At 41.1% G+C, this 17122-nt stretch overlaps 1 protein-coding gene across 1 annotated transcript; it reads right to left on the bottom strand.

The window, feature by feature from the left end:
• Positions 1 to 3064: 3064 nt before the first annotated feature.
• LOC103738629 (zinc finger protein 709-like) lies at positions 3065 to 16172 on the bottom strand. The gene is made up of 4 exons (XM_008838712.3): positions 16050 to 16172; positions 6391 to 6517; positions 6141 to 6201; positions 3065 to 5548 (listed from the first exon to the last, which is right to left on the bottom strand). The coding sequence occupies exons 1-4, from the start codon at positions 16167 to 16169 to the stop codon at positions 3736 to 3738; spliced, it is 2121 nt and encodes a 706-aa protein (XP_008836934.3). The 5' UTR covers positions 16170 to 16172; the 3' UTR covers positions 3065 to 3735.
• Between the last annotated feature and the right edge of the window lie 950 nt (positions 16173 to 17122).

Genomic DNA, 17122 nt, shown 5'->3' with positions numbered 1-17122 from the left:
TCTCTGATTTTCTGTAAGAGAGACTATCATTTAATCATCAGAAACAGGTTTCAGAGCCACGACTGTAGTCTCATAAACTCCTGTGAGGTGTTGAAGCTAAGACACATTCTGGATATTCAGTTATAAAGTCCAGCTGGAACCTTTAGGGGACACCTCTCACTGCTAGATCTTATCGTTTTATTACATATAAGGGAAAAGGGTTTTACTAATTCTGGAATTTGGGGGACTACAACTGAAAATTACAGATATTAGGCTTCAGTTTCCCCAACAGTGCATGCTACACATACCTGAATATAAAAGTAACTAGTTAATTATTAAGACAGAGAACAAAGCCTCAATATGGAAAGAAAATCAATCATTTTACCTATGCTATCAAGAGATATTCAGATGCTTTGCTGGTCACTTGCAACATTTTGAATTGGGATCCCATCACAAAATCTTGTCCAGCATTATCCTTCAAGCCATCACTAGAATGGGGTCCCATTCTCACATGAGGGAATCTAGACACTGCCCCTCACCAGTGACTTCAATTATTTTGGGGGTTAAGTGAGGTGGAGCCTATTTTCCTTTGAGAATCCCATTAACATTACTTCTTTTCCACTGGTTTATATTCATCTATGGTAATCACTCCCCCTCTTTACCTTTGTGTTTCTGTGACCTAGTAGATACTGATTAGTCAAGGAAGATAATTTTGAAGACTCAATTATCAACTGGGCTTGTTGTTGTACTTATCTTTGCTGGGTGTTTTGGATTGCCTTATTTTGCCAAAAACTCCAAGACACAAAATTTTAAAGTGATGCCTAGAGTAGATCAATTTGTGAAGGAAGCACCTAGTAATAGTCCCTCTTTCCTAGGATGAATATGATCCTTTACATACTGCAATCTTCCCTTTTAACTCTTAAAACCTTCTCTGTAACTTCCAAAACCTGCAGTAACAGTCTGAAGTTTTTTGGGTTTTTGTCATCACTTTTTCCTGTTTCCATTTTGCAATAATCCATCCATTAATCTTTTCAATTTAATCATCCACTTCCAGGGGATCCAACATGTTGAGTTCCATGCAGGCAAAATACCCCAAGTATAAATTTTATGTGTCATCTGTGAATACAAGCAAAACACATTAACTCCTGAAGATATTTTTATTTTCACAATAAAATTAAACCGGTTTGTTTGAAATTTAAGTACCTTTAAAACAGACACTTAAAGCTAGGTGTGGTGGTGCACGCTTTTGATTGCAGCACTTGGGAGGAAGAGGCAGGCAGATCTTTGTGAGTTCCAGGCCAGCTGGGGTACAGGGAATCCCTGTCTCAGAAACTCCAAAACCAAAATCCAAAACAAACACTTAGGATTTGTTTTTGTTAAAAGAAATTTAATTGTCTGGTGCACTGTATGTGGTGCACCATATCAAATGCAGAAAACTGTGTATTCTGTAGAACTCGGCCAATGGACAATAACCATCCATCAATTCTGTTTGTCTACAACCCACCATGTTACCAGAAAGTATGGACCAGAGAATGCTGGAGAGGAACAGAACCAACAGAAGTGTATGTGCCATGAAAGCTCACAGTTAGTCCACCATTATCTACATGCAGAATTGAGAGGCAGACAACCCAGAAGCTGCTCAGTCCACACAGCTGGGTGCCTCAGCAGTTCCATTTCGGCAGAGAAAATCTGGAAATTTCCTAGAGTTGCTGCTATTTAGTCCATGTTGGAAGGCCAATGGAACTGTAGTCACTGGAGGATTGCAGCAGCAGCCACAGGAGTAGGCACACTCCGCAGAAAGAAAATATACGAAGGCAGGAAACATTTTCTCCTCAGATATCTTTTTCCTGTCACAATCAAAACTACACCTAGATGTTATGATAGTACACATAGATAAGCCAATTAATCCCTTATGTACTGGCAAACATACCACCTCTATCAGTGTCGGATGCAAATATACCCTCACAAGTGTGGACACTGCCACAGGCCTGTTAACAAGCATTTTCAGGCAAGCGAGGAATGTACATCTCCCTACCTCATAAACCTACAAGGCTAGGTTTTCTTTAATGGGTTATTAGTAGCAAGGTATGTTGGAACAGGCCTTTAGCACCAGCCCATAGGAGGCAGAGACAGGTGTGTATCTGTCTCACAAACCATGCAGGCTATCACCACCACTGTTGGTTACATGCGAGACTAAATGGGAAGATCCTGCTGCAGAAGACATCACATGCTCGGTTTGCAGGACATGGAGAAATGATGCTGGAATAAGGTGGAAGCTTCCTCCACACTGGCTGGCTTGCATAACGCAGGTGAAATGCATATTGCTGAGGGAGAATTGTCACAACGGTCCTGATCATCTGTGTTCTCCAGTACCAACAGGACAGGCAGAATATGCCTCTGGTGCAATAGTGGCACAACTACTATTTGAGTACAACAAGCAGATTTCAGATTGGATTTATAGCCCACTCCACGTGAGAAAATTTGCATGTGATATTATAAGCCAAGAACAAAACTTGTGGCTAAAGTGGTCACAGGCTGCAGTGGGGAAGCAATTGCTATTTTTTGTTTGGTAGATGTGATGTGCCTCTCAAATTGCCTAACATTTCAGTTCATGCCTAATAGATCACTGCTATTGTCAGCTTCAATCCATCAGGCAAGGAAATTTCCTTTCACAATGGATGGTGTACCACAAAGACTCAGAACCAATGTTGAAGATCCTAAGAAAAAGTGAGTATTACTCTGTAATAGTGGCCCAATGTTAGCCATAGATAGATGGGCATTTATATCTACACCCCCACAACCCTAACAATCTAAAAGCATTAAAAAAAAAAAAAAGAACCAGAGGAAGGGGTGGACTGTTGTGCTGCAATTTTCTCTGAAATGACACAGTCCCTCTGAAACGGAGTAAACCATAAACAAGAAATTCACCAACTAACCAGTTGCCTGCCATTTGTCCAGAAATCACTTAGGCTGGATGGGCTTTTTGGTGATGCAGCTGTCTGTGCTTGTCCATGTTCCTGGAAGTAACCCCAGTAAAATCCTTGGATCGCCTAATCAGACTTTGGTAGAATCACTTTTTTGTGCCATTAGTTTCCTGTCTCCAGTGATTAGACATTTGCTCAGGTATCTCCAGAAAAAACCTCACTCAACACTGTTGCTACTGGGAACTCTCGCAGCTCAATCCTTGCCCCTGTTCTTTATTCTTAGAGGTTTGAGAGTTCTTAGCCTCTTGTAATTGCAAGGAACTATGAAATGTAAAGGTTTCCACACTCTTTGTAACAAGATTTTTCTCCAGTATGAATTTTTTCATGTAATTTAAGATAAATGTACCATATGTAGGACTTATATCGCTTTCACCCATTGTGTTTTGGTCTAACATGAACTTTCACATAAAGGAAGGTAACTATGACATCTAAAGGTTTTACCACCCTGTTTGCATTCATAAGTTTGCTAAAATATGATTTTTTTCACGTAAAGACTGTGATGTCTAAAGATTTTTCCACAAAGTTCTATTCACAGGGTTTTTTCTAGTATGAACTTCTCATGTCTTTGAACATCACTGTGACATCTGAAGTCTTTACTACATTGTTTACATGCACAGCTTTTTTTCTTCAGTATGAACTTTTTCATGTAACTGAATAGAACTCTGACATCTAAAGGTTTTACCACAATGTACAGTCTTATGATTGTTCTCCAGTAAGAACTTTTTCATGTACATAAAGGTGACTGGACTGTCTAAAGGCTTTTTCACATGGTTTACATGCATAGGTTTTCTCTCCAGTGAGTCTTTTTATGTTTTTGAAGACCTTGATTACCGCTAAAGGTTTTACCGCATTGTTTACACACATATGCTTTTTCTCCAGTATGAATTTTTTCATGTATCTGAAGGTAACTGTGCCATGTAAAGGCTTTACCACATTGTTTACATTCATATAGTTTTTCTCCAGTATGAATTTTTTCATGTAACTGAAGGTAACTATGCCATCTAAAAGCTTTACCACATTGTTTACATTCATATGGTTTTTCTCCAGTGTGGATTTTTTCATGTAAGTGAAGATAACTGTGATATCTAAAGGCTTTACCACATTGCTTACATTCATATGGTTTTTCTCCAGTATGAATTTTTTCATGTAACAGAAGATAACTGTGACATCCAAAGGCTTTACCACATTGTTTACATGCATAGGGCTTCACTCCAGTGTGTGTTTTTTCATGCCTTTGAAGATGACTATTACATCTAAAGGCTTTACCACACTGTTTACATGCATAGGGTTTCTCTCCAGTATGCGTTTTTTCATGTTTTTTAAGATCACTATTACGTATAAAGGCTTTACCACATTGTTTACATTCATAGGGTTTCTCTCCAGAATGCGTTTTTTCATGTCTTTTAAGATCACTATTACATATAAAGGTTCTACCACATTGTTTACATTCATATGGTTTCTCTCCAGAATGCGTTTTTTCGTGTCTTTTAAGATCACTATTACATATAAAGGCTTTACCACACTGTTTACATTCATGGGGTTTCTCTCCAGTATGCGTTTTTTCATGTCTTTTAAGATCACTATTACATATAAAGGCTTTACCACATTGTTTACATTCATAGGGTTTCTCACCAGTATGGGTTTTTTCATGTCTTTTAAGATCACTCTTGCATAAAAAGGTTTTACCACATTGTTTACATTCATACTGTCTTTCTCCATTATGTCTTCTTTCATGTAAATGTAAGGATCTAGAAAATGTAAAGGCCTTACCACATTGTTTACATATGTAAGGTTTCTCTCCAGTATGTGTTTTTTCATGGCTTTGAAGATGACTGTGACATCTCAAGAGTTTACCACATTCTTTACATTCATATGTTTTTTCTCCAGTATGCTTTTTTTCATGTACTTGAAGGTATCTGTATAGTGTAAAGGCCTTACCACATTCTTTACATGCATAGGGTTTTTCTCCAGTAAGATCTTTTTCATATACTTGAAGGAAACTGTACTGTCTAGAGTTGTTATCACTGTGTTTACATTCATGGGGTTTTTCACAACTATGAATTCTTTCATGTCCTTGAAGAGAAGTAGAAGAACTCAGCTGTTTCCCACATACATTACATTGATAATGCTTTCTTACAGTTTGAGCTCCTCTAGATGTGTGAAGTGAACTGCCATCAGCAGAGGACTTTCTATATTCTTTGAATTGATGGAGGAATTTTGTACCATGTGTTTCCTGATCTATTACCAAAAAACCTTGGAAATCAAAATAATTTAAACACGTCTTATTTTCAAAAGGTCCATTCACAGTGTGAGTTTTCATATGCCTTTGACAGCCTGTGAAAGAGTTAGAGTTCTGAGGCTTGTTTCCATACTCCTCATGCTCGTACGGTTTGTACTGAGAGTGAGAGGGATGATGGTTATTGAAGGGTGAATGACACATGGAAATTGTCCCACGCACATTGCTTTCACATGGTGTTAGGTCACTAGAAATTTTCATGCTCATATCAGCATTTGCTATCCACGTGAAAGTTTCGCCATCCTCAAAATCTTCTTTATACTTACAGAGTGTCTTAAACATGGATCTTCTGTAAAAATGACAAGTATATTAGTAAAAGTCGATTTACTAGTATTTTTTCAAAGTGTAGGTCACATACACTCCCCAAAATCAGGTAAAGTATATGTCTTTACCATATCTCAAAGGTCAGAAACTAAATAGATTTATAATTCTACAATATGGTTTCCACAGGGCTATATAGAGTGCCATTTGTTAACGTGAGTTCCCTGTACTGTTTCAATGTGAAATGCCCTGCAGACAATGAATACAATTCTTAATTTGAAGTACATGTTACATTTCCTAATGATAAAAGAGCATAAGGTTGTGCTTACTGACTATTTATTCATAAATGCTCACATAAAAATACCTTCAGTGGGGGAATGGAGAGATGGCTCAGCTGTTAAGCACAGTTGCTGCACTTCCAGAGAACCAGAATGTGGCTGCCAGCACCCAAGACAGGCAGCTCAAAACCTCTTGTCCAGCTCCATGCGTCAACAACTTCTGACCTCCTTGCGCACATGCACACAGGTTTGCAAACACACACACACATACACACAAATAACAAATATAAATATTTTAAAAATTCCTTCAAAGAAAATTTCCTTCCTCTGTTTTCAAATTACCTTAGATTTTTTCCAGAATTTTTAAAATGGTCTTTAATAGTCTCATCATCACAATTGTTTCCTAAAATGAAGTCGAAGAAAATTTTGATGAATTAGAAATTACTGAAACAACTTAGCTTGTAGCTTTAATATATATAATATATATAAATACATATATATATATATTATGTATATATCATGCCAGATTTATATAACATTCTTCCCTTTCAATATTCCAAATATACTAAGGAAGGTAAGACAATATTTTTACCTATAAAAGCGAAGTTCCTGCAGGTTTCCAGCATCACATCTCTGAAAAGATTTTTCTGAGAAGGATCCAGCAAAGCCCACTCTTCCTGGGTGAAGTTCATGACAACATCCTCAAATGACACAGAATCCTAAACATTCCATAGACTCAATTGATAAGAGGTTCACACAATTCTGTGCTATCCACACATTTTGTTCCATGACACAGAAGTTCTAATGCAAGCTTTGAGTGGTTCTGAAGGACAGAGCGCTGGAGGGACACTCCTCTCACTACTGTGCACAGGGCACAAGATGTGCTGCTACTCTGCCCCAATTCCCTTTCTACAGCGCATGTCTACTTCCTGTCTTAAGAAGGTCTGACCCCCTCAAGTATAGAACAGAGGTAAACTAGCATGCAAGGGCCTGCTTGTCCTTAGAAATTCCTGATCACATGTTTAAAATATGATGGAGTGAGAAAATTTTAAATTGGTAAGATGGCATGAAGAGAAATGATAAATTACCTAGTATAAATGATTCATTCAAACTCTATGGTATGTTATGAATGGTTCTCATTCAGAAAGTCTACTAATCTATTCAAAACTCAGAGATAACTACAGGATCAGCTCCTGCATCACCAAAGAAAAGAAGCATTGAGTGCAGTGAGCATCCCTGGTGGGCACAAATTCACACAGACTGTCACAACTTGTTAAATGGGTAAATGAACCCTTTCTATGTGCTTGCAAAAGAAATAATGTACATGCGATAAGTAGTTGACTCAAGTACAACTTAAAAAAATATATTTTACTAAGCACATTTAAAAATATATATATTACTTATTAATTTATTTTATGTGTATGAATGTATTGCCTGCATGTATATAAGTGCACCTGTGTTGTGCAATGCCCTCAGAGCTCAGAAAAGGGCATGAGACTCCCTGGAATTTGCGTTACTGAAGATTGTTAATGGCCACGTGGATGCTGAAAATCAAACACAGGTCCTCTGTAAGAGCAGCTAGTGCTCTTAACTACTGAGCCAAATTTCCAGCCCCTCAAGCACAATTTAATCAAATAACAAATAAGACACACAGTTAATATTTAAAGATCCCAAGACAATACTTTTAAATTTAAGTAATGTGAAATGTGAGTAAAGTATAAAGGTAACGTGCTGCACAAAGAAATCAAATAAGGAACAAATAAAAGTTAATAGTTAAAGATCCTAAGACAAGACTTTTTTCTGACTCCCTGTCTAGAACTTGTAATGCTAACTATTCTTGGCCTTTACATCTCCTTCACATCCCTTATTCACCAGCCGAGGACCTTTTCTCCTTACAGATAAGAGTTATGCAATTTGGGAGTCTTTTAGATAGATCAACTGAAGTGGTACCCCAATTGCCTCACCCTGAGTCCCTGGTTAGCATGGAAGAAGCTAGACATGTCTGTGTCCCGATTCCCTATCAGCAATTTGGGTAACCTCTTCAGAAGATGGTGTGATAAGAATAGGAGGTAGGAAATGGCTAGGCAGTAAGGGTTAAAAAGACCCCAAAGAAAAGTAGCCACTTTCTTGGCTAAAACTCAAAATGTCTTTGGGCCTCTTAGCAACATACTGTGTTCCAAAGGCCAAAAATGTCAAAAGTACTTGGGAGCTCTTATGTAATCCCTAAAAGATTTTAGGGTTACCTGTTCAGACGGGGAGAATGTTAGAGTAGCAAAAAGCCTCATTATAAAAGGGGGGGGAAGGGAGGGAGGGAGAGAGAGAGAGAAAGTACACAAAGTTGTCAGAAAAGAGTGATGGGGCAATATGGGAGGTGGTGTTGGAGGGGAGGGAGTGGGTGTGAATTTGATCAAACACCTTATATGTATGAAATTCTCAATAAAGTTTTTAAAAAAGAATCCCAAGACGACAACAACAACACACACACACACACACACACACACACACACACACTTGGTCTTTTTGAGATAGGGTCTCACTGTATCATCAATTGGCCTTGAACTCACTATGTAGAGAAGGCTGGCCTTGAACTCACAGAAACTTGCCTCTGTCTTCTGAGTGCTGGGAATAAAGGCACTGGCTTTAAAATAATGACCCTGGCTTTAAATTTTTTTAAGTAATGTCAAATGCAAATAAAGTATAAAGTTGACATGTGCTTCATGAAGAACTCACTGTAGCCCATCATGTTGATGTGTGTACATTCACAGCTGCATCCGTGAATGACACAGAATGTTTACATAAGCACAAAAGTCCAATCAGCCTAAGCTATGTAGCAAAACATCCATCTCAGGAAGAAAAGAGGGAGGGAAAAAGGACTGGAATGGGGAAGGGCAGGAAGCAGGTCACCAAAACCCATGATTTCATTTTGTACTATTAGAAAAAATTTCATGAATCACCAAACCAGATAATTTTTTATTGAATGAAAAACTGACAAGGATCAGTAAATGCCTAGCAACTGTCAAAGCAGAAAAAAAACATACTGACGTTTAAGGACCTCCCCCGAGCCCCCAAATAAGGTAAAGACTAAGGGCCAAAACTAACTGCCACATTTAAAATGTTGGTTCCGTAATTTAGAGAACTGGCTCATTAGGGAAGGGACTTACCACACAAGCTTAAAGACCTGAATTTGCATGGTGGTGCACGCCTTTAATCCCAGCACTGTGGCGGCCAGCCTGGTCTACATACCGAGTTCCAGGTGAACTGGGGGTACAGGGAGACACTGTCTCCAAAATACCCCCCAACAAAAGAACTGAATTTGATCCCTAGAACCCACAGAAAGATTAAAGAGAGAACAAAAGGTTTTCCCTGACAATTGTGACATGCACACATTCACATATTTACCTATTATACACACAATAATATTTTTTCCCCCTTTGGTCTTTTTTTAGACAGGGTCTCCCTGTAGCCCCAGCTGTCCTGGAACTCACTATGTAGACCAGGCTGGCCTTGCGCTCACAGAGATCCATCTGCCTCTGCCTCCCAAGTGCTGGGATTAAAGGCGTGCGCCACCATGCCCGGCACACAATATTTTAAGACTTAAAAAAAAATCAGGCCATTAACATTTTATCCTGACCCTTAGTGACCTGTGACACAATGCATACATATCTTCAAACTAATTCCTAAGAACCAAAGGTGCCCTATAAGATAAGCACTCTAAAATGAACTGCAGCAGTATGCCAGATACAGACTGATCTGAGAAAAATCACACTTGGCCAGGCCTTCACTTTCTCAGAAACTTCTCCACAAGACCAAAGCAAAGCTGATGCCTTTGTGAACATCCAGATCAGTCTAGCTTTTCATCCAGATATCCAGTAAGTGACTCCAAAATGAAACTGGGTCTCACTTTCATGAGGCAGAAATCCATTGTTCTAAATGGGATGCCAAGGCTTAGAGTGTTGAGACAAGTTCCTTTCACATAACTGGGAGATCTGTCACACCTACACCTGCCTTTTCATTTGAACTACACACAATTGGGACTGATGATAGATCCTGCACCCTCTATACCCTGATCAGGGGAAAGCTCAAATTTGTATAAATTTGAAACTCAGATCTTCTCATGGGCAAATGGTACAATGTCTATTCATACCAGAATATGACACCAAAAGAAATGATTCGCCAGGCATGGTGGCGCACGCCTTTAATCCCAGCACTTGGGAGGCAGTTCAAGGCCAGCCTGGTCTACATAGTGAGTTCCAGGACAGCTGAGGCTACAGGGCAACCCTGTATCAAAAACACCAAAAAAAAAAAAAAAAAAAAAAAAAAGAAAAAAAAAAAAAAAAAAAAAAAAAAAAAAAAAAGGAAAAAAGAAAAAAAAGAAAAGAAATGATTCTATCAAAGTCTAGTTTAGCAAATTATTGCAGTTACTTACAGAAGAATGGATGAGGGGTTACTCACAGGGCTATGGCTGACAGAAAGACAGCTGTAACTTTGAAAAACCCCGTTACCATGTGTAATGGCTCACAAAAGCCCCATCTACAAAGGTTCCTGAACAACTACTGGGGAACTTCAAGGCCAGAGTCATTATCTTCAGGATTTGTTAGTATTTAGTTGTTAATCTTTATATGTATATATCATATTGATGAGAGGCACTGTGAACCTTGTTTCAGGAGATTACTGAGCCTCCGAAGTTTACTTTAAAAAAATACAGTATTTTTCTTTATGTGTATGTGCTTGGCTCTAAGTGAATGCCATGTGTCTTTAGTTCCCTCAGGGTCAGAAGAGGATGTCAGATTCTCTGGAACTAGAGTCACAAGCAGTTGTGAGCCCCACACATGGCTGCTAGAAACTGAACTCTGGTTCTCTAGATGAGCAGCAAGTGCTCTGAACTGCTGAGGCATCTCTACAGCCTCCTAAGTTTACTAAGGTTTATAAATATCTCTACTCCCTTCATAACAAATTATTAATTTAGAGAAATACCTATAAATTCAATCCCTAACTCAGGCTCTTAGTTTTGGTGTTTTTTTTTTTGTTTGTTTTTTTTTTTTTTGGCCATTTTTCTGACATGTCCTCTGAGCCCCTATTTGTATCCTTCTGTGCTCTGGTGACATCTAACAACATAAAGGACAAAGGTATAATTGGTCAAACATTTTTTAGCCCACCCTAAAAGCAACCTACAGATTCAATGCAATCCCAATTAAAATTCCAAGAAAATTAAACACAGAAACTGAAAAAAATTATCTCAATTTTTACTGGGAAGAAAGACAACAAAAATCCCAGGACAGCCAAAACAAACTTCAACAATAAAGGAAGTGCTGGAGAGATTACATCGCTAATCTCAAATAATACCACAGAGCTATAGTAATAAAAACCAACGGCACTAGCATCAAAACAGACACATTGACCAATGGAATAGAAGGGAGCACCCAGGTTTGAGTCCACATAGTTACAACAACTTGATTCTTGACAAAGGGGCCCAAAACACACACTGGAGAAAAGACAGCATGTTCAAGAAATGGTGCTGGTCAAACTGGATTGCTACATATAGAAGAATGAAACTAGATTCCCATCTCTCACCATGCACACACCTAACTCCAAATGGATCAAGGACTTCAACATAATACCCGATACCCTGAATCTTATAGAAGAGAAGTAGGGAACACACTGGAACTAACACACTCAAGGAAGGACTTTTTGAACAAGACTCCTACAGCACAGGCATTAAGTTCACAATTGACAAATGGGATCTCATGAAACAAAACGGCTTCTGTACAGCAAAAGAAACCACCATTTGAATGAGGAGGCAACTGGCTCCAGAATGGGAAAAACCTTATTATGTCTGCCACTGGGTTAATATCTAGAACATATAAAGAACTAAAGATATTAAACATCAAAAAACAATCTGGTAAAAAAAAAATGGGGTAAAGGTTTTATCAGAGTTCCCAAAGATGAAACACAAATAGCTGAGAAATATTTAGCATTCAACATTTTTAACCATCAGGGAAATGTAAATTAAAACAACTTTGACATTTCATCTTACCCTAGTCAGAATGGCTAAGATCCTAAACAAAGATGATGACAAAGTCTGGCAAGGATGTGGGAGTGCAAACTGGTGCAGCTACTATGGAAATTTTTGTGGAGATTCCTCAAAAAGCTAAAAATGCACTACTCAAAGGACTCTGTATCCTACTATAGAGATGCCTGTTCAACCATGTTCACTGCTGTTCTAGTCACAATAGCCAGTAAGTAGAAACAATCTAAATATCTACTAACTGATGAAAGACAATGAAAGTATGGAACGTTTACAGATTTAATACCTTGAGCTCTTAAGAAAAAAGAAATTACAAAATTCAGTTAAATGGATGGAACCAGAAACAATCATCTTGAGTAAGGTGACCAAAACCTTACAAAAGACAAAAGTCTCATGGTCTCTCTTGTAAGTGGATGCTAGCTTTGAATCTGTAGATATGAATGTTGCAATTGGAGAATCTAAAGAGATCAGGAAACTAGCAAATGGCTATCAGAATGAAGAATAACAGAGCAGGAAGGGTTAAATGGGGTGAGGAATGGGAGGGCAGCACACAGGAGGGAGCAGGGGAGGGTTGACTAACACCTAGTCCTTTAGAAAAAGTCATGTGGCGTTACAGGAAGACCTTGTTTCAAAGAACAATAACAAAACAAACCTACCACTGTAGAATCTTCTTAAAGTATAAACATATATAATATAGAAAAATTAAAAGAAGTTACCCAGTAACAGGGAGACATCGCTAGTACCAGACACCACAGGCTAGAAGAGAAAAAGTCCAGTACCAGGAATGGACCCCTTGTCTTTATGTACATGAGTGTATTGTGCACATGTATCTAAGTGCACCTGTGTCTAATAGTGCCCACAGAGGTCAAAAGAGGGTGTTGGATTCCCTGAAACTAGTTACCAATTGTTGTCAGCCTCCATATATGTGCTGGGAACCAAGCCAGGGTCCTTTGCAAGAGCAGACACTGCTCTTAATCGCTGAGTCAGTGGTCTCTCCAATCCCCTTTTAAAATGTATATTTTTATTGAAACTTTGTGATTTCATACATCTTAATCATATTAGAACCCCTCCTATATCTTCACATCCCCACAGCCTGCACACAGAATTTTATGCATTCTGTCATATATGTTAAAGCAAATCGAGTCAAGTTTGTATACCCAGATGTCCCTTGGTGTGAATTCATCCACTAGAGCCTAGACAGCTTTTCCAGCATCATTCCCTTAAAGATGATCAACTCTCCCTCACCAGCTGCCAATAGCTCCTCAGCTAAGGTTGGGGCCTCCTGCCCATTTCCCCAGGTCTATCCTGGTTTTTGTCTGATTGAGTCCTGTAGGTTTTGTGCATACTGTCACCACTGTTGGACTTTCATATGAACAAGTTCCCAGGTGCCTGTAAGATGTTGATTCCTTATATTCATGTACCACCTGTGGCTCTCACAATCCTTCTGCCTCCTCTTCCACAATGGGTGACCTCTGACATCCAAAACCATAGAGACCATTACACATACCTGCATTCAGATGAACACATACACAGGCACAAGCACAAAATCTCAATTCGCTCAAATCTGAGAATCTACTTGTGCTGAACTCTCTCCCTGGAAAGAACATACCATTCTCAGAAACGCTTCAAATTCCCTTACACTCCAACAAATGACAGAGTCTTAATAGCCCACAAAGAGTTTAACTGGTAGTAAGAAAATGAAGCAGCCTTGGCCGCTTCAAACCCTTCTTTGCAGTGGATTTGGTTCCCCCTTTCCTTTCCTATATCAATTCACTCTGTTTAAGAATGACTCCTTTTCTGCCTAGATGTGGTCACATGTCAGAACTTCCCAGGTACCCACTTTCCATGGGGAAATCATTCCTCTATCAGCTAACTGGACCTACACAAGCTCCATGGCCTTCATCACAGCCAACACCAAAATGTCCCTCAATAATCAGTAAGACCTTTCTCTCACCTAAGAGTTCTACTCACTTGACACCATTCCTATTGTATGGTAAGCATCATGTGCATGTGGCATAGGAGTGGGTGGACATATTGGCATCTCATCCTTATCCTACTTTTGTCAGCTGAGTTAGCCATGGGAGTATAATATACCTCAGGGACCCACAAGCCCCTTAATGATCAAGTCCATTCTCTTGCTATAGGACTCAAAAAACCACCATGCCTCTGTTAAATGTAACAATAAAGAGAAGGTAAAGCAGCTGGGCATGGTGGCGCACACCTTTAATCCCAGCACTTGGGAGGCGGACGCAGGAGGATCCAGCCTGGTCCACATAGTGAGTTCAGGTCAGCTAGCTGGGACTACAGGGAGACCCTGTCTCAAAAAGACAAAAAAAAAAAAAGGTAAAGCAACAGTGGTCAGTAAGGAAAAGGGCAGTTGACACACTTCCCTTCAGGACTGAGGTTTATGAGGAGAAAGGTCTGAGGAAGAACATTAGATAGAAAATGGTACAATATATGGGAGAGGCTAAACATGATGGGGGGCCTTAAGAAGGAAAAGCTTCTCTTTAAAACCTGGAGAGGGGACTACAGAGGTGACTCAGTGGTTATAAGCGTGTAGTGCTCTTACAGATGACCAGAGTTCGATTCTCACCAGCCATATTAGGCCACTCACACTATGTAATTCCAGCTCCAGGGCGATCTCTTTATCCTTTGACGACTGTGGACACCGGCACTAATGTGTGGTCACACATACATACACACATGTATGTATAAAATAAATCTTAGGAAAAAAACCCATAACCTGGAGAGGAGCTTGATTTAGAGTAAGAAAAAGTGTGATAGGAGGAGAGAGAGAGAGAGAGAGAGAGAGAGAGAGAGAGAGAGAGAGAGAGAGACCCAATGAAAGGGATGGCAGTGGGAGGTCAAAGAAGCCTCTTCAAGGAAAGTCCACACAGTAATCCTCACAGGACATTCACAGAAAAATCCTCTGAGCAACTCCAAAAATGATGGAAATGCCAGACATTTTAGTTTCACACCACCCGATTTAGGTCAACATAGCTTACTGGACAAAGAGCGCGCAGGGGCCAGGGTCCATAACTTAAGGGCTGTCAAGGCACAGCACAGACTGCTTCTTAACTGTCCAGAGAGAGCAGCAGGGAGCTGCAGCGGTCAAGGTTTACTTCAGCAGGAGAGAAAGCAAACGTGGAAAGGAAGGACGCACTGCGGAGTGGAGGGCGCACAGAGCCGAGGGGGCTGCGAGGGGCTTCCTCTACTGTGCGGACTGTGAGTCCTGGGCCACATCTCTCCTCCCTTGCCCACCCCTGGGTCCAGTGGTCCCTTTGCTGGAACAATTGGAGGCTATTTTGAAGAACTTTTTACACCAAATTCAGTTAATTTAGATGTAAGAACATGAAGAGCGCTGTCAACGTCCATTTAGATGAACTTACTAGGGAAACAAAAAAGGCGTCTGCACGTGTTCCTCAGGGAGGAGCTGCATAGGGGTCAGGGAACCTACCCAGACTGGCTGCTGTCTTCCCCACCCGCACTTCCTCTTACCTGGTCAGCTTGCCTGTCTCCCACCCAGCTGCCCGCCCTCTTCCTGTCCTTCCCTGGTGTTCCAACCTTGGCTTCTGATGGAGTGCCTCAGCTGCTAAAAGCCAGACAACTCACGCTTCCTGCCAAGATGTTTCTCTGCTGTTCCTGCTTCCTTTTATCAGCTAGCCACGACCAGCTTAAACAGCTTCTTTGTTCTGCTCTAGCAAGCAGCTCCAAGAAAACAGCCCAAGGACACCTTCACTCAACACTCCTTCAACTCAGACTCCACAGCTGTGTATGCTCTATTTCCAGTCACAAAAAATCGAGAACACTCTTTCATCTTGTGCCACCTCGCTGAATAGACACTATTCAGTCTGCTGAAACACCTGGCTTTGGTCCTTTATCGAAACTTTTTTCTTCTTTGCTCCTCAAAATCTAAGAACTTTCAGACTCTACTGTTCACTTCCCCTAACACTTGTCCACATAGCACAACAGCACGATCCCGCGGTCTGTACAGTCCGGACACTGAAGCTGCCCGCGCAGGCGGAGCCTCCCGCTCAGTGCCCAGCGCAGAAGCAGCTGCAGCGGGAAACGCCACAGGCGGCCGCGCCGGGAACCTAGACGCCTGGACCGCACAGGACGCCGTCCGGCTGCCGCCAGCTCGGGGAGGACCCAGCACAGCCCGCTCTGGCGGCTCCAGCGGAAGCTGCTCCCGACCAGATAGAGCCTGTCCCACGCCCCACGCTCACCATGGCCCGGCTTCTGGCTTCGCTGGTGCTCCGGTCGGCTCCCCACAGGAGCTCACGGCGCAGCACTCCCTGCACCTCCTTCCGCCAGGGAGCTAAATTCGTAGTGCAGAACCCAAACATGGCGGCAGATAGAGCCCGCCTCCCGTTGGTGCGCCTGATTGGGCAGGGCCACCGGAAGCCCTGATTGACTAGTTCCACCCCTACGCGTAAGTGACAGGAGGGGCTAAAAATGAACAAAAAGCAGATCTTCTCCAGGACAGACCCTTCGGAACTCCAGGGAGCTTGGCATCCAAGCAGAATCTGCTTGACCTGTCAGAGCAGGTATTGATGTCTTGAGAAACTCACTAGGGTCTTCGCAAAAGCGTAACTCTCACCTCAAAGGCGATAAATTCTGCCAGGTGTGGTGGCGCACGCCTTTAATCCCGGCACTCCGGAGGCAGAGGCAGGCGGATCTCTGTGAGTTTAAGGCCAGCCTGGTCTACATAGTGAGTTCCAGGACAGCTGGGGCTACAGGGAGACCTTGTCTCAAAAAGACCCCCCCCCTCAAAAAAAGAGGGAGATTATTCTGGAGCCAAACAAGAGTGACCATGACCTGGACACAGATTGAGGCTACCCCAATTCCATGTTTATAGTAACAGGACAAAGAAAAGTAAAAAATCAAGACACTTTTCAACTACATTGGTGGATACTTTCAGTAGGCTGGTCGTAGCAAAAGCTGGGGCCCGCCGGGGGTGGTGGTGAGGGGGTGGGGGCAGTGAGGTGTTCTAATATAGGTCTCCGATCCTATCTGATGACATTCTTAGCCTTTTGATTGGTGAGAGGTGGTCGTCTATTGAGTTAATACATTTTATTAGTCACAAAAATGTTAATTCAGAAACAGAGAAAGGCAAGGTATGGTTATTTAAGGAGTTAAAGATGTCCCCAGATAATTTGTGAATAGGCTCTGGATCTGCAACCTTCCAAACTCTCCAGTCATTGAAGTGTATATCAGTTGGTCAGTCTTTCAGGGAGTTCAGCTCAGAATGCAGGAGGTCTTTCTAGGAACTTTCACAGTAGTTGTCGTAATCATCCCC

The sequence above is a fragment of the Nannospalax galili genome, unplaced genomic scaffold (genome assembly GCF_000622305.1).
Source record: "Nannospalax galili isolate Female #2095 unplaced genomic scaffold, S.galili_v1.0 scaffold1519, whole genome shotgun sequence".
NCBI classification, from domain to species: Eukaryota; Metazoa; Chordata; class Mammalia; order Rodentia; family Spalacidae; genus Nannospalax; species Nannospalax galili.
The sequence above is the reverse complement of the archived record's forward strand: the minus strand, read 5'-3'. Positions and strand labels throughout refer to the sequence as shown.